The 26,293-nt window shown below is 39.5% G+C and overlaps 1 protein-coding gene across 1 annotated transcript in view; it reads left to right on the top strand.

Moving 5' to 3' along the window:
• topbp1 (DNA topoisomerase II binding protein 1) overlaps positions 1-25,749 on the top strand; it is a 31,272-nt gene extending 5,523 nt beyond the window's left edge. The window contains 26 exon segments of the mRNA XM_036558755.1: positions 1,547-1,728; positions 3,155-3,348; positions 3,982-4,173; positions 5,520-5,683; positions 6,356-6,519; positions 6,678-6,928; positions 7,061-7,365; positions 10,682-10,854; positions 12,058-12,269; positions 12,952-13,274; positions 13,412-13,597; positions 16,144-16,262; positions 16,552-16,675; positions 17,724-17,888; positions 18,010-18,109; positions 19,386-19,515; positions 19,517-19,582; positions 19,751-19,868; positions 19,870-19,981; positions 20,740-20,882; positions 21,066-21,174; positions 22,443-22,606; positions 22,764-22,892; positions 22,972-23,061; positions 23,638-23,799; positions 24,789-25,749. Of these exon segments, the coding sequence (XP_036414648.1) occupies positions 1,547-1,728; positions 3,155-3,348; positions 3,982-4,173; positions 5,520-5,683; positions 6,356-6,519; positions 6,678-6,928; positions 7,061-7,365; positions 10,682-10,854; positions 12,058-12,269; positions 12,952-13,274; positions 13,412-13,597; positions 16,144-16,262; positions 16,552-16,675; positions 17,724-17,888; positions 18,010-18,109; positions 19,386-19,515; positions 19,517-19,582; positions 19,751-19,868; positions 19,870-19,981; positions 20,740-20,882; positions 21,066-21,174; positions 22,443-22,606; positions 22,764-22,892; positions 22,972-23,061; positions 23,638-23,799; positions 24,789-24,932 (4,221 nt within the window). The 3' untranslated portion in view covers positions 24,933-25,749.
• The last annotated feature ends 544 nt before the right edge of the window (positions 25,750-26,293 follow it).

Genomic DNA, 26,293 nt, shown 5'->3' on the forward strand with positions numbered 1-26,293 from the left:
TCCTATCCAGCCCAGGAAAGTGTTTTAATTTTTATTAATATGAGCCTGTTTCACAATGCATGCGTGTCTAGATCAAGCAAATAGGTAGGTTTAAAAGACCTATTAGGGACATTTAAAGAGGTTTAATAGTTATCTGTAGCCAATGTTTATTTTTTTATGCATAACCTGAATGTATTGTTTTATATATAACATTTAATAAAATGTAAAAAAAAACAAAAAAAAACATAGGTGTTCTCTGGCCCACAGATTTGTTGGGATATTTTTAATGCCCTGAGTTTGACACCCCTGCTCTAGAGTGAGATTTTTTTCATTTAAAGACCAGAAACCCCCTCTTCTGATGATGTATCTCAAGGTGTCTCAATGGTTGTGTGACATGTTTGGGTATTGTACTGAGAGAACGCTATGAACGAAAACACAATGATACAAAATTGTGAATTCTGTTGAACCGGTGAGGCAGATGGATGCAGCACTGCAGAATATTACATAACATGACAAATGACAAGAATTAGGCCAGAATGTCCCTTTATCAGAGCTGTTTTCAGTGGTTATGTCTGTAAATGGCTGTTTACATGCAAAGATTTTTGCCATTCCGATTATAGATCAAGGCTGACGTGTTTATGCTCACTCTACTCAACAATCTGATGGAAAACCTCCGTTTACATGCTCACTACAAGTAATCAGATCCAAAATTACATGCATGTGTAGAGAATCACTTAGTGTAGATGTTACCATGACAGCCAGCATCATGTGAGTCCAGTCAGTGAGACGAGCAGCAGTGAGCAGCGCTTGTGTTTCTAATCGCTTTAAAATGATGTCAGACTCAGGAAAACGTCCTTCACATGTCCTTATTAAAGAAGGCCGAGAGGAAGACGTCGTGTTCTGAGACACATAAGCTGGACGTCCGTCCCACCGCCGTCTTTTAAAGATCAGAGCATAAACTTCGTCTCCTCTGCAGACCAGTTTCTGCTCCGCCATGTTGAATGGTATAAACTTTCACTATGACGCGACGAACATGATCAGAACGGACTTAGACTTTCCGATAGGGAATGTAATCAGATACAGGCGTTTACACGGCTATTATTCTTCTATTTGATAGATTATTTACAGGATTACCCACCTTGTTTGTTTAACAGTTTGGCAAAAAGTGAAATGTACACCGTTTTTCTCTTGCCTAAAATGTAGCCAATCAATCAACATGTCTAGTATCCAAACCTTGGATAATAGATTGTTGTAAAACGCACAAGTCTATTTGAGATGACTTAACTTGGTCTGAGGTAAGTGTGATTTAGGAATGCAGTTTGCACAGTGCTAATTGGTGAGATATAATCTTCCACTGCTTGTTAGCTATATGGCTTTGTAGCTCCAAGAAACAAACTTCAAAGATCAACTGCAAGGACCTAACTAACTGATGGACTACGTTTGCAGTAAAGGGAAATGTGTGTAAATTAGATTTTTGGATTGGCCGAACTATTGCTTTAATCTTTGGTGAATTGTTATGTGTGTTTATTAAGGGTGTCTACATAACGTGTGTTTGTGTGCCTTGCAGACAGAAGTGATGGACTTGGTCCAGTTGATGGGTGGGCGAGTCTACCGTGACCTCAACGTATCTGTCACTCACCTAGTGGCAGGTGAAGTGGGCAGTAAGAAGTATGTGGTGGCAGCCAACCTGGGGAAGCCCATTGTACTGCCCAGCTGGGTCAAAGCATGCTGGGAAAGATCTCAAGACAGGTAGGATTGCTTTTGTCTTAAGTGTCTAACGTTTTCAATGAGTTATCAAAAAATTGAGTTTGAAAGAGTATTGAAATTGAAAACTAGCTCAATACACAACTTGTTTTATCTGATGGTCTTTCATTTTAAGAATTTTGTGGAAGCCATGGTCACTAGGTGTCTGGGTGCATACCTTTAGAGTAAAGTGGGCAGTTAGGAGGAGGGGCTTACGCTATATTCATAGTGTTTGATTAAATCATTAAAAACACCCCGTCGCCTTTTTGCTAGGTAAACTGTAACTCTGTGCTCTGAAGGAAATTGTTTCATCAGTGTTGCTGCCGGTGGATGAAGACCAAGCAAAATGGACCAGAATGACCACGAAAAGAATTAAAAGATACGTGAACACTTTAGGTAGAGTCTCCCAAAAACACTACGGGGAGAAGATTAGCTAGATTGCTGGACTGGCTCCATATAGCCTGCACATCTCCAGAGTTCTACCAAAACGTGTCAATTGTAAACTCTTACAAATATATAAAGCTGAAGATTACAGTTACACTGAAGTACCTTAAACACAGAATGAATTTCAAACAAGAAGCTGGCAAACATGAGGCCAACATCAGCTTACTGCAATAAATGTGTTAATTTATCTCAGTAAATAATTTTTAATCAATAAAAACGTTAAACCTTTGTTTGGAGATGTTTAATGAGCAGCTAATGAGCGTCACAGCCAAACTATAATTAGCCACTGGAGCTTTTGGAGTGTTGTATGTCTCACTGGCTGATCTAACGCTGCGTCTCAAACCTATATTGGCCAACTAATAAATGCACTTCTAATGGTATATGTGCTGCTTTTTTGCATAAAGAAAAAAAATATATCAGTTAAATATAAAAGTCAAGTATATTGGTTAATGTGCTTTAAAATGAGTTTTAAGTGGAGTGTTCAGAAAAAAAAATGTTTTATCGCCTTTGTTGGAACTTCCAGTTGCCTACCAATATTCTGGCAGCATGATCGTGTTGACATCATTGGAATACTATGAATATGCAACCAATTCTCAAATGACTTGGCTTTTTTCTCTCCCATAAGGGTTTTGATTTTTTGGGCTTATTTTGTTAGAAGGTGGTGCAGCTGACCTTGAAAAACTTCTACTTGAGAACCTCCGCTTATCCGAGCAAAACCTGTGTCGTGTATAATTACAGCTCTGAGAGCTAATGTACAGCTCTTACAGCTTAGAGCTGTACATTATTTTTAATATATAAAATATTGAAAAACATTTTTAATATACAAAATATTGAAAATCAATATTTTGAAAATAAGTATATCGTTAAATCCCTACGTTCTATGATTTATAATGTGTAAACTCCATCAAATATTTGATTTGAATAATATTGAATATACTATATAATGAACAATATTTTCTTTCTTTGTCTGGTTCTCCATCTCTTTCAGTCTTTTTCGGTACACAGACCTGCGTTTGGAGGACTATCTTTGTCCTGTGCTTAAAGGCTGCACAGTGTGTGTGACTGGTCTGTCTACGGTGGAGCGCAAAGAGGTGCAGCGGCTTTGTGAGCTGCATGGAGGCAGCTACACTGGCCAGCTCAAGATGAATGAATGCACTCATCTTATTGTCAGTGAGCCCTCAGGTGATCTTTTTGAACCTATTGTAAATCTTCACTTGCCAATTTCAGTGACATCGCACAGTATTTTTGCCCCATAATATGAATAGTCAAATATTTGTTAATATTTTGGTGTTTTGATATTATATTTAGTATTTGGAAAGTGTTTATAGCCTGAACAATAACACATGTCATCAGCAAATTACCAGGAAGATCACAACAAACTGCACTGCTTTTCACATGGCCATTGAAGCTAATAGAGCAAAGATGCATCAGGAAGGAAGCACTTGAAATTGTCAGATGATAACAACAAAAGCTCATGACTAAGCTCATCTCTGCCTGTGTTCTGCCCTCATTGTTGCTTTCTGTAATTTAAAAATGTCAAACTAGCCCAGAAAAATAACTTAATAAATTCAATACAAGCAACAAAAGCAAAACCATAATGGTAATAAATAAAACTGCAATTCTAATTTGGTGGCATTAGCATCTGTTTGACTCATAAAAGCAGGTGCTACAATTGTAGCTTCTACAGCAACATATGGAGTGCTAGCAACTGGACTTAAGCTGACTATTAACAACCTGTTTCCTCCTACTGGATAAATGGTGAACTGCAGTAATGAGCATACTTAGTGGTTAATGTGTGTGTGTGTGTGATTTCAGGTCAGAAGTATGAGTTTGCGAGGAAGTGGAACGTGTACTGCGTTTCTGTGCACTGGCTCTTTGACAGTATTGAGAAAGGCTTCTGTCAGGACGAGAGTCGCTACACTGTGGAGCGAGGGGACAAGAAGAGAGGGGAGAAGCCTGACAGGCCCAACACCTCCACCCCGACTGGCTCCAGCAAGAGCAAAGAAGGTGTGTTTCCAAAAGACTGAGATTCTGATTGCTCTGTCCCTCCTCTCAGTGCTGCCCTTGTGCCCTTGAGTAAAGTTTGGCCCAATCCCATTTCTTATTTCTACCCCTACCTCTTGTTTTTGAGTCACCTTGTCACTTGGAACTGAGTTACGGGGTAGTGGTTGAAATCTTCCGTCTGAAATGGGACCCTCAAATAAAAAGAGCATAACTTCATTAACAGCTACCAGCGCTGCTCTGTAGGTGACCCTGCCAGTCTGCAGTGACAGCAGAGGAGGGTAAAGTTCAGCTCCTCACTGCTGGGCTTTAGTTACATTTAGGGCATCATATGATCTTCAAAGAGGGGGCAATTATTTATTATCACCCACCCCTAATTCTTCAGTTGATATGAAGCTGATGTCAGATATTCACCAGCTTCTCGTTTGAATTTTCCCGTTTCACCTTAAATGGAGCAGCAGTTACATTCTGGCACTTTAGGCATCAGAACTGCTGGACTATTTAAGATGGAATGGGAAAGTAAGCTAGCTAGCTACCGAGACGTTAGCATACTCTTACTGATTTATTATGCTTGTTATGAAGAAAACAACCATAATACATTGAAACGACATTAAATAGACAATACAATGGTTATCATAGTTTTTAACGGAGAAGATTCTCACGTTTGTGGGTTTGGTTAGTACCAGTTATCCTACACTCTTAAAAAAAAGATGCTCTTGAAGGGTTATTTAGTGAAGAAAAGGGTTCTGTATAGTCAGAGAACCCTTTGCATGATTAAATGGTTCTTTACATTGCGAAAGTGTTCTTCAGATGTGCTGTAGTTATAGAAAATTTGGGAAAAGTTCTATATAGCACCAAAAAATGTTTTTTTTCTACTGTTGCAGAATCCTTTTTGGTGCTGTATAACCCTTTTCAAAAATCTATATCTAATTCATCTATAGCGCTTTCTCCACTAATGAATGAACCCTTTCATGATGCAAAGAACCCTTTAGTAATAGATAGCCAATGAATAGGTTTTTGTATTGGATGTGTAGTAGAGGCTGCCTCTTCAGATGAGCAAATGAGGTTGTAGAGTGAACTGGTACGACATTGGATGCTGATGGTGACTCACTGTTTCCTCTGTTTCTGGACCGAGCAAACATCAGCTAGAATAGTTAGCTTAGTGATGCAGCCATGCTACCTCTGACTTCTCAGTCGCATACAGTGTCTCTGTGGCAACCATTAAGGCATTCGTTTTTCATAGGAGCAAAGTGTCATATACTTACTTGCATTGTGATGCATTAATCTAAAGTGGTCAGCTAATAGAGTTTCCTGAGTTCCTGTGTATGACATGGTGTTGCATTTCTCAGCAGATGGCCCTTCTTTGCTTGGACTGAGCCATATCTCAAACGTCAGCTTGAACGTCAACGAAACTGCCATGACCACCACAACGGTGAGCCGCATAGAACCTCCTGATCCAATTGACACGTTCGATGTCACGGTCTGTCCAGCAGACGACCTATTAGACGGCTGTAAGGTGAGTCTGGCCTGCTTTCTGAGAGCATATCTTTATTTTTTAAGTAAATCAGGATTATGCTTGAATTGTAAAGATGTCAGGAGGAGTTTAGTGAACACAAGGCTTCTGGATTTGTATTGCATGATTTGGGTTAGAATGAATGTATAAAGCTTAGCTTAAAGCTATTTGTACTTACGTCATTGGCTTTTGAATTACTTTAAAATGATGTCAGACTCAGGAAAACGTCCTTCACATGTCCTTATTAAAGAAGGCCGAGAGGAAGACGTCGTGTTCTGAGACACATAAGCTGGACGTCCGTCCCACCGCCGTCTTTTAAAGATCAGAGCATAAACTTCGTCTCCTCTGCAGACCAGTTTCTGCTCCGCCATGTTGAATGGTATAAACTTTCACTATGACGTGACGAACATGATCAGAACGGACTTAAACTTTCCGATAGGGAATGTAATCAGATACAGGATATTATTGTTCTATTTAACAGATTATTTACAGGATTACCCACCTCGATCAATCAGATAGAAATTGTATTCCGAATGGCCTCAATCGGACTAGTCTAGTCCGTTTGAGGTGTATACATGGACGTATTCTATTCCAATTGAGCTATTAGTCAGACTATAAACAGATTTTCAGGCTGGCTATTGAATCACACTGATGTCAGTCTTTTTCTACTTGTAGCTGTATCTGTGTGGCGTGGTGGGGAAGAGGCTGGAGAAACTTCGTCGGCTGGTGAACTCTGCAGGAGGCCTACGCTTCAACCAGCTGGGTGAAGAGCTCACACACATAGTAATGGGAGAACCGGACCAGGACGTTAAAAACTTCCTTGCTAAAGCCACTCACAGGTTGGCCCAGACTCAAAAAACTGTTGAGTTTATTCAGATGGTCGTTGAAACAACAAAGCTGACTGATGGTCTGATTATCTGTTTTTTTTTGTTTTTTTGTTTTTTTAATAAATATATATATAAATATAAGATCTGTTTGTGTGTTCTTGTTCCACTAGGCCTCATGTCGTCACAGTGCAGTGGCTGCTGGACAGTTTTTCTCGTGGATCTCTGCTTCCAGCAGAGGGCTACTTTCACCCCTCCATCCCACCTCCTGCCCCAGCCCCAGAGGACATGCCCGCCCTTCGCCCTGTTGCTCCGCGTTCTTCCAGGCCCTCCACCACCCTTCCTCCAGCCCCCAGCCCTAACCGACAGGCCAAGGCAGAGGAAGACCTGCTCTCTCAGTACATGGACAATGACCAGACAGTAGGTGAGTTGGGCTGTGCATGTCCTCATCCTGAGAGTTTATACATGAATATCGTTGTCTTGTGACTGCAATGGTATTTACAGACATCTCTATCCTTTTCTCTTCCTCTCTTCTTTACCCTACATCTTTCTGTAGTGGAGTTGCCAGCAGCCCCTAATAACAATAACACTACTCATAGCTCTGTGCTACCAGACCCAGGACCTCCAAGGCAGGACTCCACTCTGGCAGAGGCCTCAGAGGGAGGTCTGTTCAGGGGAAAACGTTTCCTCCTGCTGGGGCTCGGACCAGAAGCAGAGGACCAGCTCTCAGTACTAGTGATGGAGAACGCTGGGAAGGTTTTGGTCGGCCGTTTTAGAGGCGTGGCCGATTATGCCATTGTTCCGCTGCTGGGCTGTGAGGTGGAGGCCACGGTGGATGAAGTCGCCACAGACACCTGGCTGGTAAGATGGAAATATTTGGAACTTGGGTGTATAGTAGGGGTTAAAATCCTTAAATAAAAAATCCAAAATCAGTTGTCTGTTTAAATAACGAATCAAATGAAGTGCTATGTTGGAAGCCAGAGGTAACTGGCAGTTTAACACAGTGGGTCATGCTATAACATTTTGGTGCAAGTATAGCAGAAGCATTCAAATACAAATACCATAAAATTGCAACACAGATTGTCCACAATATAAAATGGTAAACTGACAGATTTCCACTCATATGTTTGGAGTGAAAATGTGCAAATTCCAATGTTGGTTGATTTGGTAAAGATCTGCCGATATGTTCAATTATCAATAATTAACACCTTATTGTGGCCGATACAGTTATCATAAATGTCAATCAAGATTTTTGTTTTATCCAACATTTAACATTACTTTATGCAGTTATTTTCTATTTATAGCAAAATGTATTTAGCCATTCACAACTAATAATATTTAAGATTATTATCTAATGATGAACCTGATACGATGCTAAAATATTATTATACCCATGTAGCTAAAGGCTGCACACTAAAAGAACTCCTTCTGGACACAACCTCACACATGACCCTGTTCAAAGAATGGATATATTTTAGTGAAAAATAAGAAAACGATAAAAAAAGTTACACAACAGTTTTGACATTCAGAGTGAAGCCGTGCGTGTCCTCAGTCGCTTATTTTTGCCGTAGCATATCTGAGACAAACCCAACACAGAGATACCAGATAACAGGTTTATCTGATTCATGTAGAATGTGAATTTTGTGTCTGTAAATCTATCTGAATTAACTTCATATCAGAAACTGGAATACCTTGCTGAGCCATCAGTCCTCACTGAGATTAGTTAGCTTAACAACGTCATTTCACTCAGGATGAAACTTGCAATGGACTCAGCTATGCATTTATTAAAACACAGCTAAACAAAATTTTAAACATGTTCACATATTGTACATACCTCCTTATCAGTAATTCTGTCAAGGTCAACAGAAATCCTGTCATCTGTCTCTGTGTTTGAAAGAGGCTGCTTTGACAGTTGGATCTGAAGAGACTCAAATGTCTGAGTTTTAGAGCATTAATCTTAAAAAGGCATGCATAAATGCTTATTACTATTTGTTGTACAACCCCATTTCCAAAAAAGTTGGGACACAGTGCAAAATGTAAATGAAAACAAAATGCAATGATGTGCAAATCATTTAAACCCTGTGTTTAATTGAAAATAGTACAAAAACAACATATCAAATGCTAAAATTGAGAAATTTTATAGTTCGCTAGAAATTTTACCAATTTTGAATTTGATGGCAGCAACACATTCCAAAAAAGTTGGGACGGGGGCATGTTTACCACTGTGCTGCATCACCTCTTCTTTTAGCAACACACTGTAAGCATTGGGGAACTGAGGAGACACTGCTGTAGTTTTAAAAGTGAAAAATTTCCTCATTTCAGCTGCTCAACAGTTCAGGGTCTCCTTTGTCATATTTCTCATTTCATAAAGTGCCAAATGTTTTCAGTGGTAACAGGTCTGATCTGCAGGCAGGCCAGTTTAGCACCCTAACTTTTATTTACTATAGAGCCATGCTGTTGTAATATGTGCAGAATGTGGTTTGACGTTGTCTTGCTGAAATAATCAAGGCCTTCACTGAAAAAGACGTCATCTGGATGGCAGCATATGTTGCCAAAACCTGTAAATATCATTCAGCATTAATGGTGCCTTCACAGATGTGCACATCACCCATGCCGTGTGCACTAATGCCCCCCATACCTTCACAGATGCTGGCTTTTGAACTGTATGCTGATAACAAGCCTGATGGTCTTTAGCCCAGAGGACACAGTGTCCATGATTTCCAAAAATTTCAAATGTTCATTTGACAGACAACAGGATACTTTTCCATTTCACCTCAGTATATCATAAATTAGCTCAGGCCCAGAGAAGGTGGTGGTGTTTCTGGGTACTTTTTATATATGATTTCTTCTTTGCATTTTAGAGTTTTAACATGCATTTATGGATGCAGTGATGAAGAACTGTATTCACAGTGCTTTTCAGGAGCGTTTCTAAGCCCATGCAGTGATTTCCACTGCAGAATCATGTTTTTAATGCAGTGCCGTCTGAGGGCCCAAAGATCTTGGCTAGCCAGTACTGGTTTTCAGCCTTGTGCCTTGCATACAGAGATTTCTCAGAATTGTCTAAATCTTTTATGTACTGTAGATGTTGAAACCCCAAAGTTCTTTGCTATTTTATGTTAAAAAAATGTTTTTTGATCGTTTTTTTTTTAGCATTACACAACTTTACCAGCCTTTTGTTGCCCCGTCCCAACTTTTTTGGAACATGTTGCTGGCATCAAATTCAAAATGGACATACATTTTTCAAAAAACAAAATTTCTCAGTTTCAACATTTGATATGTTGTCTTGGTACTATTTTCAAATAAATATGGAGTTTAAATGATTTGCACATCATTGCATTTTGTTTTCTTTTACATTTTGCAGAGCATCCCAACTTTTTTGGAAATTGAGTTGTAAATCAAAAACTGAAATATGTTCATTAATAAATGACCTTTCAAAACAAGTAAAATACAGTACTTTACAAATATACTTGGCACCTAGAAGTAGAATTTTAAAAAGTTATCTGTCTTGGCAGTAAGTGTTTCTTTGCCCTGAAAAACACTGATATTAGAATACATAAAAATGAATACAGTAAGTAGTTATTTTACATACGCAAGTATGTAAAAAAAAAAGAAATGTGCTTGGGTGCCTTTTTCAGTATTTTGTCAGTAAGTTACATTACAGACTGTCAGCGACTGTTACACCGAAACTCAGCAGCCAGCTGAGGGAGGTTCTTGACTACAGGTTTCTTGGCCCTGGAGTCGCCCCTTCTCAGCACATTTTAATGTTTTTCCAGCTCCAAACACCCCCACGTCAAGCCATTAAAGGCTTTTTAATGAGCTGATTAGTTAAATCAGGTGTGTTGGGAGCAGGGAAAACATTAACCTGTGCAGGGCTGGGGGCTACTGCAGAACCAGAATTGGGAATCGCTGGTATAGAAGGCGGAAAATTCCCACAACATGTGTTTCTACACCTGCTTCAGTGCACACACTGGCTAAATATGGCAAGTTATCATTTGTTATTATCAGCCATAATTTTAATATCAGGCCCAAATCATTTATCAGTCAATAATACAGCTACCAAACATATGTTGTGCATCCCCAATTTCTAGTCTGCAGTATATGTTATTTATATGTTGGTTCTGTGCTTGTAGGTGTACAGTACTTGACCATCTGTGTGTATTTTGTGCTGCATGTACAGGCCATGTGTGTGGAGCATCAGTGTTTGTTGCCGCTGGCGTCTCATCCACTGTTCACCCCCGTGGCTGTGAAGGAGGGCTGCTCTCCCCTCAGAGACTGTGTCCTATCGGTCAGCCAGTTCACTGGAGCTGAGAGAGAGTCCCTCATACAGCTTGCCAAACACCTGGGAGCGAGGTAGGAGACACGTGAGCCGGTTGACCGTAGTAAAATGAAACTAATAGTTTCTTTCTATTGCAATTGATTTGAGTTTTAAATGTCCAGAAATGCACTGTCCATGACTTTGCACAAGACATGCAGATGTTTGTCTTTCTTTTAACAAGTTTTCTTTTAATGTGTAGCATTAGTCCATGTCCTGAATCAGCCCTGATATGTTTTCTGGCTTTAGGACAACACAGATCTTCTTACCCTTGGTTGTGCTTGTTAAGCTGGTAAAGCTAAGCAGCAGTCTTTCTTGCATGGAATGGCTAACGTCACGGCATGAAGGGGGGCTTAAAGGAAAATTAAATTACTTTGTTGATTATATCTGCTCTTAAAACACAAAAAGGGGGGGCAATATGGCAAAAAATATTATCATGATTCTTCAAATCAAGAGATTTTCGCAATACACAGTACGCATCACGCTGTTTATTTTTTCTGAGATTTAAAAAGTTGGAGCCGACAAAATAAAACCTGTAGTGCCACATATAAAAAAACTACTGCTTAAAATTAAACCTACAACTACAATGATCTTTATTATTCAGGGTTTTACAAATTGCACTACACTAAATCTGAATTAAAGAGTACTGATGATATCAAAGATGTGCTCAGAAAAGCGCATTGACGCAGCATATCACAATAAAATATCATTTTTGTGATACATAACCACAAAACCTGCCATGCTGAAATGGGTTACTGGAGAAAGGACCCGTGAAGCGATAAAGAGGATCCTCGGTCTGTCACCATAAGATGCAGCCTGCAGTCCTTATTTATGATGTCTTTTTTGATGCACACTGAAAATATGCTCTTTTTTTTTTATTTCAAAATATTATTTAAAATAGTTTCATTATGGTTTTTATTCATTTATTTATTTAAAAGCGACTTACCTACTCCCATGACACCCCGTTTCCCCCACACAATGATAGTATTGTCAGTCTCTGAAGGCTACCATCGGACGATGGTATATTACACATGAGACTCAAAATACAACACTTAAATACTTGGTGACTCAAGCTATTATGAGATGAAATAATGAATGGAATGTGCTGTTTAAATGCTACATTTACTGTGTTTGTTCTTCATTATCACCTGCAAAGTTACCCATGAAACAGGTGATTGTTTTACCACTTAAATAGTCTCTTTGCATCTTTACAAAGCGTCTCATGTAATTTCTCTCTACAGTGTTCAGGACTACTTTGTTCGCACTGCCAACCAGAGGAAAGGCATGCTGGCCAGCACTCACCTGGTCCTTCAAACTCCTGAGGGCACAAAGTACCAGGCAGCACAAAAATGGGGCCTGCCTGCCATTACCTTGCGCTGGGTCCTAGAGTCCGCCAGGACAGGGAAACGCGCAGATGAGGCGCGCTACCTGGTTGAACTGCCACCATCTCCAGGTACCACACTGCAAAAAATGGTATCTTGTCAAGTAAAATGATCTTACATTTAGGCAGTAAATCTAATATGTCTCCTGTTAAAATTGTTCTAATTTTATTTAACTTATTTATAGCAAATGTTTACTTGTTTCAAGTAATTTTATTAAGTAAAATTATCTCACAGTATTGGCAGGTAATTTTGGTTGTTTTATGAAACGTGCTTGAAACCAGCAAAATTATCTGCCACTGTAGTGAGAATTTTACCTGATCGAATTACCCAAAACAAGTAAATAGTGTCTAGAAATAAGGTACATAATCTTGAAATAAGTGTACAACATCTCAAAATGGGAAATATTAGATGTATGGACTAGATTTAAGAACATTTTGCTTGACAAGATGGCATTTTTTTGCAGTGCATAGCAGTGGATTCAAAACAGTGTGAAAATGCTCAAAACAGACTTAAGAGCTAATCAGTTGGTCAGATGGTCAGTTGCAGTAGTTTTCAAGTAGCTGTTGTTGCCATTGGGCCATTTTTCAAAATAAAAGATTTATTTATTTATTTTTTTACATGATGTACTTATATAAACTGTTAAACTTCAGTGTTTAGTTGAATTCAGTATAGCAGTCCTGTTAACTACTTTTTTTTTTTTTAATTATTGTTATTATTTGTATTTATTTATTTTTTTATTTTTTTATTTTAAAGAGCGCACCGAGGGCAGTTTTATTGGAGCCTCTCAGAAAATCCCAGCCGCCCCAGTCTCTCTGCGCCTGTCCCCAGAGCTGCCTCTGCTCCCTCCCCAGAGCAGCTCAGCTGTCACCCCACTGGACACTGGTCGTCTGCAGAGCCGTGCCGTCCACTCTGTCCTCCGCAAACTAAACAAAGGTAAGGAAGAGGAGGCAGAGGCCACAGCTCAAGCCCACGATGAAGGCAAAGGGAGCAATCAGAAAGAGGGCTGTCTTCAGCTTGACACACCATCTCGCTTCCTCAGCAGAGACCGACTCTTCGGACCTTCTTTTAACACCACGGTTAGTGCTGGAATAGTTTTAAAAATCCTTAAACACGTCTGTCCTGTAGTTTGTAAAAGAATGCAGTTCATGAACTGATGGGTTCTTTTATGGAAGTTGAGGAGCTTTTTAGTTGCTATGATCTGTGTCTGTTATAGGATGTGTGTGACCATTTAAAGACTCCTGGTAATAAGCCTCAGCAAGGTCAGAAGATGGAGACACCTTTGAGTGAGGTCATCGAGAGGAATTTAAAGGCTGCTGTTGCCAATAGCAACCGTAGTCACATCATGAGTCTGGCTGCCCTGACTGCAAGTCCTCAACTGGACAAAGAGCCAGAACCTAAGGTACACGCATGTATCTAAATCTGGAGGCCCTTGTCCAATTCAGAGTGACATCACATTTTTTTTCTTTTGATAATACGTTAATGCTCCATATTTTGTTCATACTTCATTAAAGTGTAAACAAGTATGAGTATATGATGCAAACTCATCACCTTTGGGCAAAGTTCACCGGTTTGAAAGATCTTTTAATTGGCCAGTGAAGTTCACATATTCAAATTTCTTTCTTTAATAGCTTTCCAAAGGGTGGGCACAAAAGGTTAATATGTGTAAATTATCACTGTTTGCCATCCAGACAATCAGCCACCACTTCGTTTTTGTCTGAAATTGATTTCGCTGATAGGACGTCATAACACCTTCGAGATCTTAGCAGCCGTCTACAAATTACATCACAAATAGTGATCATTGTGGTTGATGTGACCAGAACACAAATGATGGGCAAACTAAAATTTTCTCCTGACAGTGATACTGCTGGATGCTACATTCGATTGGCTTCTGAGCTTGTCACCTTTTTCACTGCTCATGAGTTTTCATGTGTTGTTATTTTGAGAGACTGCTATGTCTGTTTCTCATTTTTTGATTGGGAATTACTTTTGTCATCCTGACTGAGAAGTTCATATATTTTGGAAAATAATTTTTTGTGGTTATTAAGTTTTGAAGCCCTACTGGTGATGGAGAATGTTGTAGATCACGTGTCAAACACAAGGCCCGTGGGCCAGATCAGGCCCACAACACAATCCTCTCCAGCCCGCAGAAGTGTTTTGATTTTCTATTAATGTTAACTCGTTTCACTCTGTGCTGCACTACAGTCCCCAGCATGCACTGCAATGTAATGCGAGCTCTGACTCTCCCACCCCAACAACAGTCTATAGGACAGTGGTTACACCTCAATTCTGCGCAATTCCACACCAGTTATATCACCAAACGCACTAGCTGCATTCCAGCTTTAGTTCAACCAATATAAACACGTAACGTCAGCTCAGCAGCTTGGAAATTGAGCCAAAGTCTTAATGAACTTGCAGCAAGGAAAGGATGGTAGGTGTCTACTTCAAGCGATAGATAGGTTTAAAAGACTGAGCTCCTTGGGACATGTAAACTTTTAATATTTTAAGCATTCATGTAATATTTCAAGGTCTACTACAAATGTCTGTATTTTACTGCTGACGTTTTTGTATATTTTGAGTAAACAATGGCCAGTTCAGGTTACAGCACAACATTAACTAAAAATGAAAATTTTCTCTGGGCCCTGGATTTGTTGAGATTTTCTAATATGACCCTTTTACTTGTCGAGTTTGACACCCCTGTTGTAGATGTTCCATGTTGAGTTTGGAGATGTTCAAGAGACTTTATCTTTTCAGTGCTGTGCTCTTGTACCAATTCTTCAGCGCATCTAAACCCAATACTCTGGCCTTTGATGACCTTGCTGAGTTATGTTAAGGCCAAAGTTAGAACAAAAATGTCAGCTGGCCCAGGGTTCTTACGAACTGCATTAAAAACTTTTGATACGCACAGTGGCCCTGTTTGTGTATTTGCGTCATGCTTAGCGTATTAGGTTCATTACGATAGGACACAAAATGTCAAACCAAGTGGCATTCATGGACTAATTTTTCATAAGTTGCCTCGTGTGTTTCAGGATGTTATCATTTGGCTAGTTTCTTTACAGACTTCTAAAGGTTTGCATTCAAAATTTCTTTGTACAATTTTGAGTTCATGATCCCAGCAATGAACACAGGCTCACCAACACCATTGTAAGAAAAACAGCCCAAGACTTTTGTGCTTTACAGTACTTTCAGTGCAGTCGGGTTAAAATTCTTCTCTAAAATTCTTCTCTTTCTCCACACGAAGAGTCCACTATCAGTTTGATGATGTGCTAAAAGCTCAGGGTCATTGAAAAAGATGCATCCAATTTCTACATGATTTATTTCACTTGTAAATCATTACAGAACAATGCAGTAAACTATAAATGGTTTAAGTGAGCATAAAGTTTATGTAATTTTACAAATGCTCAATATGAACCTCCAGCTCCTCAACGCCATAGTCAAATTCATCCCATACTCGATTGAGCATGTTGGGTGTCACTGCACTCACGGCTCTTTCGGTGCGATTTCGGAGATCATCCAGTGTTGTGGAACCAACGACGAACGCTCTGAGCTGTTGGAGGTTCACTGTCGACGAAGATCACGTTGCACAGTTATGACTGATTCACTCTTATTGAACTGGAGAACGCAAAACGCTTTCTTCTCAAGGGTTGCCATCTCCTCGCAGACTGAGGGGAGCCATCAGAAACTTTATGACCCCTTCTTACAATTGGATTGTGATTGGTTCCTAGGCGCCTCACGATTGTAAAAATATGTTGCTTTGAAATTGGATGAATCTTTTTGAATCACCCAGTATTTTTCTGTAACCTAAAGAGCTTCATTAAAGTTTTACCAATGTTAAAAGAGGAGTGTCCAAATACTTTTTGGAACATCTGTATTTCATTATAAATTAAGACTAATTTTATACTATATGACGACAGTAAAGCCTAATCCTATTTATATTGTGTGTTTTAGGCAGAGGAAAAGGCTCCGGTAGCTCCACTGACGGGAGTGGTGGTGTGTGTGAGTAAAAAACTCAATAAAAAGCAAAGTGAGCTAAATGCAACGGCTGCATCCCTGGGGGCAGACTTCAGGTACCTTGAAAAGTGACACTTAAACATTGTTCTTATCATCCCTTATTACTGGCTAGAAATGAGACAGGCTCAAATAATTTCATACCAGTTATTGCAAGTGTCTGCTTTACTTCGGTTGTGTTCAAAATGTACAGAACTAAAATTGCACAAATAATCACTTTGCAAAATATTAAGAAAAAATTAAGTGTAGAGGTTTGTTGTGGCCTGTTTTGAATTTCAATTTTGTCTTGTTTGCTTTCTAGTTACTATTATTTGTGATGGATTATAATCTGCTCTCTGTGTATTGTAGGTGGGCTTGTGATGAATCTGTCACTCACTACATCTACCAGGGCAAAGTGGGAGACAACACCAAAGAGTACAGGGCAGTGAAGGAGAGAGGACTGCACATAGTGTCACAGCACTGGCTACAGGCGGTGTGTTCACTCAAACACACATACTCCATACAGAGGGGTCCACTTGAGGAGGAGTGAAAAAAATGTTTCCAATTTGTTTAGCTTTCTCTTTTCCATTCAAGATAAATTGAATACTAAAGCTTTCTTCTTGTGACTAGTTTACTGTCCAAGGCTGGATGTACACTACACGATTTTTTGCCCAATTTTGACCCCAATTTGCCCCTTGCGACAAATTTCTCCAGGTCTGAGCTCGATCGGAAGTGATCGATGGCATGGATGATCTCAGTATGAGCGGAGAAATGAGTGAATCTTTAGCTCTCCGACTGAACTCTGAAGTGATCAGAGACCCTCCGATATTATCAAATATGTATGACATTATGACTCAAAACGGTCACGAGTCCTGCAGTGTGAGAAGGTCAGAGATTTACTCAATGAGTGATTCAAACAGCCAATCAGAGAGCTAGAAGAGCAGAGAAACAGTTGAAGAGATGTGCATGAACAGCGGAGAGGAGACAAGAGGAGCTGTGTGTAAAACACAGGCAGATAAGAGCTGATATCATGTTTGTGATGCTGGATCCAGACGTCAGGGCACTCTCTGTACAGTTTCAGCTCAGCTGCCAGTTTGTAGTGAAATATTTCTCCAGCTCTCACCGGGATATCAGTGCTTCTCAGCCCCATTTTAATCCCTAGTTTGCACTTCCACTCCGCATAAAAGCACAAACAGGTCCAGTAAGTTTAGCTTTGTTTGTGTCATGTGATCTGAGGAGATCTGGGAGTTTGAGTTCTTATTCGTAGCCCAAACTCGTTGTGTGTTATTCTCTCTCTCTGCCTTGTCGTCTACTGTGAGCACCCTCATGACAAAAAGACAAGAAACTATGACAAACTGACGTTAAGTTTGTGATGCTCTCTGTGTTAGAAATCTATTAAGATTTTAAGTTGTATAGTGTGTGCCCAGCCTAAAGAGCCTCAACATCTATTTTTTTCTCCTGAAAGTCTCTTTATACTTCACCTTTCTTTCAGTGTTACTCGTTTAATTTGATGTTTCTTTTTTTTCTCTGGGGCTCTTCAGTGTGCAGAGGAGCAGAAGCGTGTATCAGAGTCCCTCTATCCTTTCACCTTTAACCCCAAAATGAGCTTGACCCTGAGTCAGGTGACAGACAGCACTCAGAAATCCCCTCCTCCATCCATCTTACGCACCAAACTCCGAACTCTCACCGAGCAAGAGGACACCTGGGTAGGCGCCTTTCTCCATTGCTGTACTTTGTCTCTCTGCCCCCCAGAAACCCATGTACCATGTTTTACATGGCTAGCCATCGGTAAAGGTTTATGACGTCTCTATTTGTTTTCTACTTAAGAAGGGTCCTGTGGACAGTATCACAGAAATCTCCACCCCACAGCGGGGGAGTTTGGTGGAGCCTGAGAGAGAGCAGCGGCCGAGCAGCACTGAGAGGAGAGGTGGGTACTGATGCACGGACACTATTTATTTGTATTTGCTTTATATATATCTAAATATACTGTGTGTGTATATAAACAAACATAAAATACAGTATATGAAACATTATCTATCTCTCTCTCTCTCTCTCTCTCTCTCTCTCTCTCTCTCTCTGTCTGTTTGAGTGTATACATGTATTCGTGTGCGCACGCGTGTGTGTGTTTTGCTATACTTGTGAGGACAACTTGTCCTCAATAATAGGACATCATAACATTTTTGCTAAAGTGAGAATGTTTTACTAGTTCTCACTTGACCATTTGTCGTTTTCACCCCATTAATATATATATATATATATATATAATATAGTATATATATATATATATAAATAAATATATTTTTTTATTTTTTTTTATTTATTTATTTATTTTGGAAAAACTAAAAGAGCAGAAATTTAGCCTTTTGGATACTGAGGTTAAGTTTAGGATTAGGCTTAGGTGAAGGTATAGTATTATTTGGCTACAGTAATAGAAACCTATGGAAGTGTTCACAAGTATAGTAAGTGTGTGTGTCAGCACATGTTGCCCTTTGTGTTGTTCAGACCGCAGATGGCTTTGGTGGGGGAAGGGGGGGGTGTTCGGACTCTTTCTGAGTTGCTCTGATTTTACTCCTGTATTGTAGTAGCATTTGCCTGATGGCAGCAGGAAGAATAGACTGTTTTTTAGATGATTAGGATCTTCAGTGATCCTTTCTGCCCTTTTTTTGTGGTAAATGTCCTGCAGACTGGGGAGAGCTGAACCTGTGATATGTTCACCCTCCATGAAATCTTGCACTCATATTTGGTTCCCATACCATACAGTCATATTTCCCATCCGTATACTTTCTGTATACTTGTCACTGTTGGAATTAAACCTCCAACAAAAAACAAAACAAAAAAATGTATTAAAATAAAACAAAAATCTAATAAGATTTAATTTTAAGCCAGTCTTAACCATTTCTATTGGTTTGTGCAGCATGCAATGTTGACTCAGTGTAAACTTCAGCTGGTATTTTTAAATTATGTTTAGTAAAATGACAAAAATGGAGATATTACTTAAGGTATTTGTATCAGTGTGAGCTACTGCAAAGACAAATTCTTGTGACATTTTATTTGGCAAAAAACAGTTTTGATTTATTAATCTGATTAGATTTTCATTGATATGCATAGTTTTCCCCATAGTTTTTCAATAATTCAAATAATTATGCAATTTTTTAATTTTTAAGTTTACAATTTAATTTCTTCTTCTTTCTTCTCTCTCTTAGATCTAACAGAGACTTTGGAGATGAGGGAGAACTTGCAAAGGCAGCTGCAGGAGATTATGTCTGCCACTAAGCTGACCAGTGGCCGGCGAGCCTCCTCTAGACTGGCCCGAGTTGCTTCAGCAGGGGATGGATTCTCCCCGCACTCCAGAGAGCCTGGGCCGAGTGGGCAGACGCAGCCGGACGATGGAGGCTTTACGGTACCCACAAACGTGGCTGACACTGCAAACACTACACTGAAATATAGAGAAGAAACAGTCCTGCCAGTCTAGGACTACTTTTTAGACACATTCTACAGTATTAGTGTATGTCATGTAAATATTACTAAACTGATGACCTAGATCCCGTATTAAACTGTGTTTGTGCAGCATGTCACGTCAGGTTGCAATGGACATAAACACAGAAGCATCTCAGAGTGAACAGATTGTGTGGGACGACCCCACGGCGAGAGAAGAGAGAGCAAAACTGGCGGATAATCTGCAGTGGCCCTGGCAGCCCTTCTCAACATTCAGAGCCCCTCGCCATCCTGCCCCCACCTCGTACTGATGAACCCCAACATAGCAGAGACTCCATGACTGACTCTGAACTGGTTGAGATGGGTAAGGGGAATGTGTGTGCCTAAGCTGAAAAGAATTCTGATATGAGTTGGGGCTGCACAGTGGATCGTATTTTGATTGTTATTGCGGTATGAGATTCCACAATAAACAGAGAAACACAATAAACACAACTACAAGCCTGTAAAAACACGGTAAAAAGGATTGTTCTCAGACCCTGTATTGTGTTTTTAGTGTGCGAGGCAGTAATGGCTACTGTCACAACAAACATTTATAACTATTTTTTTTTCTTATTTAATTACTAATCATTTATTTAAACAAAAATTAAGCAACATATTTGCCTATAAAAAAATTAAAAGTAAATATATATATTTGTGTGGCCTTAGAAAATCTGTTAAGACAGGTTCTCAGCCTTTCACTGCACAAAAATGTGCTTGCAGTTCTGATATAAATAGCTGTTAGAATTTCATTTCTTTTTGTTTTAAATATTGCTTTTGCTATTTTGTGTTTTGCTATTTGCTGAAAGGCAGTTAGATATCTGTCTAAGTCTGTACAGTCAGAGGTACACTATTGTATTGCTTCTCATATCATCATAGTGATACCTGTCAGCTTTTAGGAGCCCTAATGTGAGTCATAAATGTGAATTGTAGCTAGAACTTAATCCTTCAGCATAAACACAACTCTTTTGTTATTAGTTGGCTGATTGGTTGGTGTGGACTTTCAGTCATAGTTCAAAGATCAGCAATGTGTTCTGTCAGTTTCAGAAGAGTTTACTGTACTGTTGTTCACCATGTTCACCTCAGCTGCCTGTGAGGTGATCGAGGAGCAGATGAAACAGAAAGTGACACCACCAAGGGGTAATGTCGAGCACCGGGTCCCCAAAACCCCTGAAGCCCCAAGTATTGCTTTCCCCATCTCCAAACCTGCAGTGCCTCCTGAGCCACAGGTAAGCAGCTCTTACGCACTTATGGCTAATAAAGTGGTTAACCACACACACACGTCATGTAAATAATCTTGATGCTGTTCTACCCTTGAAATATCTGTAGTTTCAGTTTACCTTCTTGGATGTCCTGCAATCTTTGGAAAAGCCTGACCAGTTGTTAAACTGACTGACTTATTCTTTGTCCAGACTGAAGAAGAGGAGACAGAAAAGGAGATGAAGGAGCCTCCACGGTTTCAGCTGTCCTCCCTCAGCCCACAGGAGCGTATTGACTACAGCCATCTCATAGAGGAGTTGGGTCAGTATACAGGAAATTGTGAGGTTTATCTGTTGATTAATTTTTTGTGTGAAGAGTTGTATGCATTCAAAAGGCAATAGCTTCTGCTAGATAGGCCCACTAAAAAGTGATGTATGGTGTTTGCGACCACGTTTTGTGAGGACGAAAGCGATAAAACAGACAACAGTTTAGTCAGTGTTCTCTGAGATAAAGTGTGATGCGCAGCGTCGTGAGCATATCACACAATTATAGAGGAGGATGTGATGGACAGTGATGGCTTTCCTGAGCTACTGAGGTCGTGGCAGTAATGTTCATTTTAACTTGGACCAGTAATGAGTGGTAAAGAGAACTTAAGAATACAGAACTTTTAGTAGTCATCATTGCATATTCCAGTAATTTCATCAGCTTTATAGTTTTTGGTCATATAATTATGAACACATAATTGTCAGCACCTTGGTCTAAGCCCCATGTGTCAAAACACATCCTGTCCGGCCTGTAAAAGTATTTTAATTTTCTATTAATATTAGCTTGTTTCCCCAGCATGCACTGCAATGTAATGTGCGCTCCTGCTCTTCTACGCCAACATCAATGTGTGGGACAGCGGTTAAACCTTAATTCTAAACACTTCCACAGCAGTCATATCACCAATAACACACTAACTGCAGTTCAGCCAATATAAACACTTAACGTTTGCCCAGCAGCTCAGAAATAGTTTTAATGAACTTGCAGTAAAGAAAGGAATATATTTGAATATTTCAAGGTCTACTACAAGTGCCTGTATTTTACTGTTGAAGTTTTTGAATAAACAATGGTCAGTTCGGTTTATAGCAAAATGTTAATTAAAAATGAAATAAAACATAGGCATTCTCTGGCCTATGGATTTGTTGCGATATTATTTATTTATTTGTTTATTTTTTAATGGCCCTTTTTAGTGGGTGGGTGTGAGTTTGACACCCCTGGCCTAAGTGATACCGGTTTCTAATGTGGGTTTAATACGGTTTCTGCGGTCCGTTCAAGGAACAGTTTTTAGTAGTTCAGTGCGTTTATACAGAATTCAGTTGATGTGTGTGTTCATGAGTGTTTGTATATGCAGTATTTTACAATGGCTCTGAGCTTTTAGATCTAAAAGTTTGTGTTGTAAATTATATTTTGATGGGTCGCATGCTTGATTTTAGTCAGTGTCAGTTCACAATTAATGCATCCCTGTTGCGTATTTATGTATATATGGAAAAGTGTAGGTGTTTTCTGCTTGGAAACATCACATAAATAAGTGCTGTAAAAACATGCAGGTGGTATCGTGCTCGAGAAGCAGTGCTTTGACCCCAGCTGTTCTCATATCATCGTTGGTTTTCCTCTGAGGAATGAGAAGTACCTGGCTGCCATGGCTGCAGGCAAATGGATTCTTCACCGCTCGTACCTGGAGGCCTGCCGCGCTGAGGGACACTTCCTACTAGTGGGTGTTTTGAGTTTGTGTGTGTTAGTATAACTTGGAGAACACAGATGTTTTTATTTTATTTTATTATTTTTTTTTCCTTTTTTGTTTTGTATTTAAGACCTGAAAGGTCTACACTCAAGCATGCTTTACGACTCACTGAATGTTTGTCTCTTAGGAGGAGAATTTTGAATGGGGTAGCCGTTCTATACTGGATGCTGTTCCCACCATATCCTCCCAGCAAAAGAGACTGGCACAAGCTGCCCTGCGATGGAGAAAAGCTTTACAAGGGCGCACAGATAAGGAGGTACAAACTTCCCACTCCCACTCTTTCACTCATACACACTTCAGAACATGCACAAGATTTACTGTCTGTCTTACTTTAGGGTGCATTTGGTGGCTGGGTAGTGATGCTGAATATTGACCATGCCAGAGACGCAGGTTTCAGGAGACTGTTGCAGTCTGGAGGAGCAAAGGTATGTCAGTTTGGCCGCACTTGGCCCCATGAGTGGACCAGGCTGAGGTATAAAGGGTGTACACAGACACATTTGACCTCAGAACATTTGTAGGCTGAACACTAAAGCATCTTGATGTGTCCTCGACGGGAGCAAAGGACTGCCTTAATCCGATGTGTCATCACAGCAGTCTTCTCTCTCATTTGATTAGCAATCCATGCAATCTAAACAGCCCTAAATGTAACAGCCCTTACATTTACATGAACAAGGACTCTCAGGATGTTTTCGTCTAACAAGAAATGCAGTAAGAGAATGATGTAGTAAAAATGTATGGTAACCTTCATGAAATCTGATTGCTTGTGGTCACTAGAGACACATTTGAGACATGCCAGGTGTAACCAGCTGTGTTTCGCTGTCCATGTAGACCATTTCAGACAGATGTACTGCAGGCGTTTTTCTCATGCCTTGTTTATTTATCGCCCTTCAGTCTGGGCTACAGGAATATATCCTTTCCTTGGGTTTTTAGCTTTGTCCTAAGAGGTTTTTATTTTTCTCCTGAAGTCTAACCTGCTCCCTTTTCTTTCTCTTTGTGTGCAGGTGTTGCCGGCCCCATCTCCCTCTCTGTTTAAGGACACCACTCATCTTTTTGCAGACTTCAGCCGGCTGGGTCCAGGTGATGTGAGAGTTGATGTGGCCGAGGCTGCAGCTTACGGAGTCAGTTGCCTCAGGCCGGAATACATCGCTGATTATCTCATGCAGGTCAGAAACAGATGCCATCCACAGGACATGAGTTTCTTTTGCAGTAATTCTTTATAAATTAGCAAGATGTATCGGTGGGTGTGTGGGTCGTCGTTCATCTTGTTCCAGTGTATGTAAAATTAGGTCATTTGCAGAAAACAGCTGTTCCAGGTTTCAGTTGCATCTCTAGATTTTGGATCCCATTTTAACCTTAATGCTATTACAGCAATCATAGCTAATGTTTCATAGGATTGTCAAAAAATGAATCGACGTTTGAATATCTGAATGTAGATAATGTCGATTCAAATGTTTGAAACCCCTGCTGCAGCTCCTAATGTGTTCCAGGCCAGTTAGTAACAATATCACGACATACCAAATTGAGGAAAAACATGCCATTGCTGACAGTGCCATTTCTATTTAATTTGGCTTTATTAGAATTATATGTAGGTTAAAATTATGTATGAATATTTGCAAACATCCAACAGCTTTTTAACAAAATGTAATGATTTAAATTAATACATTTAACATTTGAATATATCCATATATTTGACAAACAGCCAAAGTTGCAATATAAATAACATTGTTTGCATTTTAATGAGTCAAACTGGCTCAGCAGTGATGAATCAGTCGCCTATTTAAGTAACATAAACCAAATAAAGTGCTACATCAAAAATAGGAGCCAGTGTGTTAAGCTGTGACATTTTGGTACTGGTGTAGCATTCAGTTCCAGTAAAAGTGCACTTAACCTGGTTTATGTTTGTCATAAAACTGCAAAAAACAGATCCGGGAAGATAAAAACAGCACTTTGACAAATCAATTAGGAGAAAAAATATGCCTATTCCAATCTTGGCCCATTCGGATCATGCATCCCAAAGATTGACATAAATACTAATTTAATCAGTCGACTAATCATGCTGTTATGTTGTCCCTTCATAAACGACAGGTTAACAACAAATCCATTTCATAACTTATCATTAGTAACCTTTAATTTTTCTTCATACCTTCCACAGGATCCGTCACCACCAATGGATGCATACTACCTTCCTGGAGCAGCCCCAAGCGGCCTTCCTGAAGACAAAGGGCAGCCCACCCCCTCCCGCAAGCGCAAAGCCTCAGGAGATGCCTCCAGTCTAAAGAAGAGCAGGGTTAGGTGAAAACAGCTTTAGCATATATTAGCCCTTAATAAAATGACTGTTGAATGTGAATTATATATGTTTTATTCAGGTATTAATATGTGTAGATAGGAACTAATTATATGCTTGTTTTGTTTATTAAAAATAAATGCAATGACGCTAAATGTCTGATGTGTGGAACAACTTGTAACTGGAACCCAGAATATTTGTTTATTCTTAATTGGAGGTTTAAGCTTAGTTCTGTACTAGAAATGCCAAACGGACAAGGTCCAAGGTTTAATCATTTTGATAGCTGTGGTCCACTGTGGCAGGAAAAACACTTAAAATTAAACATTAGTTGTTTTCATTAGGACAGTTACATAGCCTTAATGCAGATTGCATTCTTAGGTCACGTAGGATTTACTGAGCACACCACTGTGTTTCTTCTTCACCAATCCATTTTCCTTAAATGTGATTTGAGAGCTGGACCAGAGTGCTTTGATAACGGTGACCTTGTGATTTCATGTCTGATGTTGGAGTACTAATGCCTCAATTTCTAGCTACCCATGGCTGTGAACTCATCTCTCCCTTTCCGGGCAAGGAGAGTCTTTTTCAGGTACAAGCCTGTCATTTTCTTCAGCCGAATCAAACAGCCATGAAGAGTTGACCTGAAGTGAACGTATGGGGCAGTCAACCACTCAGGCTGACGGGTCATGTTCTGGACGAGCTTGTGACTTGGACTCGTTGAGACTAATAAGACATTGTTTGGTACGGACCAATCAAACTTTTTATTTTCTGTGTTTTCTGTCCATAGTGACTTTTACTTTTAATACGTTTTTCAGTTTATGACATAATTTAAAAATACCTGTTGCCCTTTACATTGTATGTAAATTTCATGATGAATGCACTAAAAGAAATGGCTCAAAATGACTTGGAAAAAAGTCTGGTTCCATTGACTTACATTAAAAGTAATCATTTTGGAGATACAAGGTTTTTGTCCGACAGCAGCGAAATACAATCTCAATAAAAATAACAAACATTGACATAAAATAAAGAAGTTAAAGATTGTGGAGGTACTGCTACTAAATAAAGATGTTCTACGCTGTTTTCGAACCTTTTACCAGAAGCTTATATATAATATATAGTATTTTATATATATATATATATATATATATATATATATAATATATATATATAATATAATATATATATAAGCTTATATAAGGCGTATATAAAAGCAACAGGTGGAAGTTCACAAACCAAGGACTTTGGAGGCCGTATGCACCACTTTCTCTAGCTGCTCTCTCTCATATGCCGTTGTACCACCATACCAGACACACATAGAGAAGGTCAACACACTTTCCACTAAAGCTCTATAAAAGCGTACCATACAGTCTCTAGTC

This window comes from Colossoma macropomum, unplaced genomic scaffold (genome assembly GCF_904425465.1).
Source record: "Colossoma macropomum unplaced genomic scaffold, Colossoma_macropomum, whole genome shotgun sequence".
NCBI classification, from domain to species: Eukaryota; Metazoa; Chordata; class Actinopteri; order Characiformes; family Serrasalmidae; genus Colossoma; species Colossoma macropomum.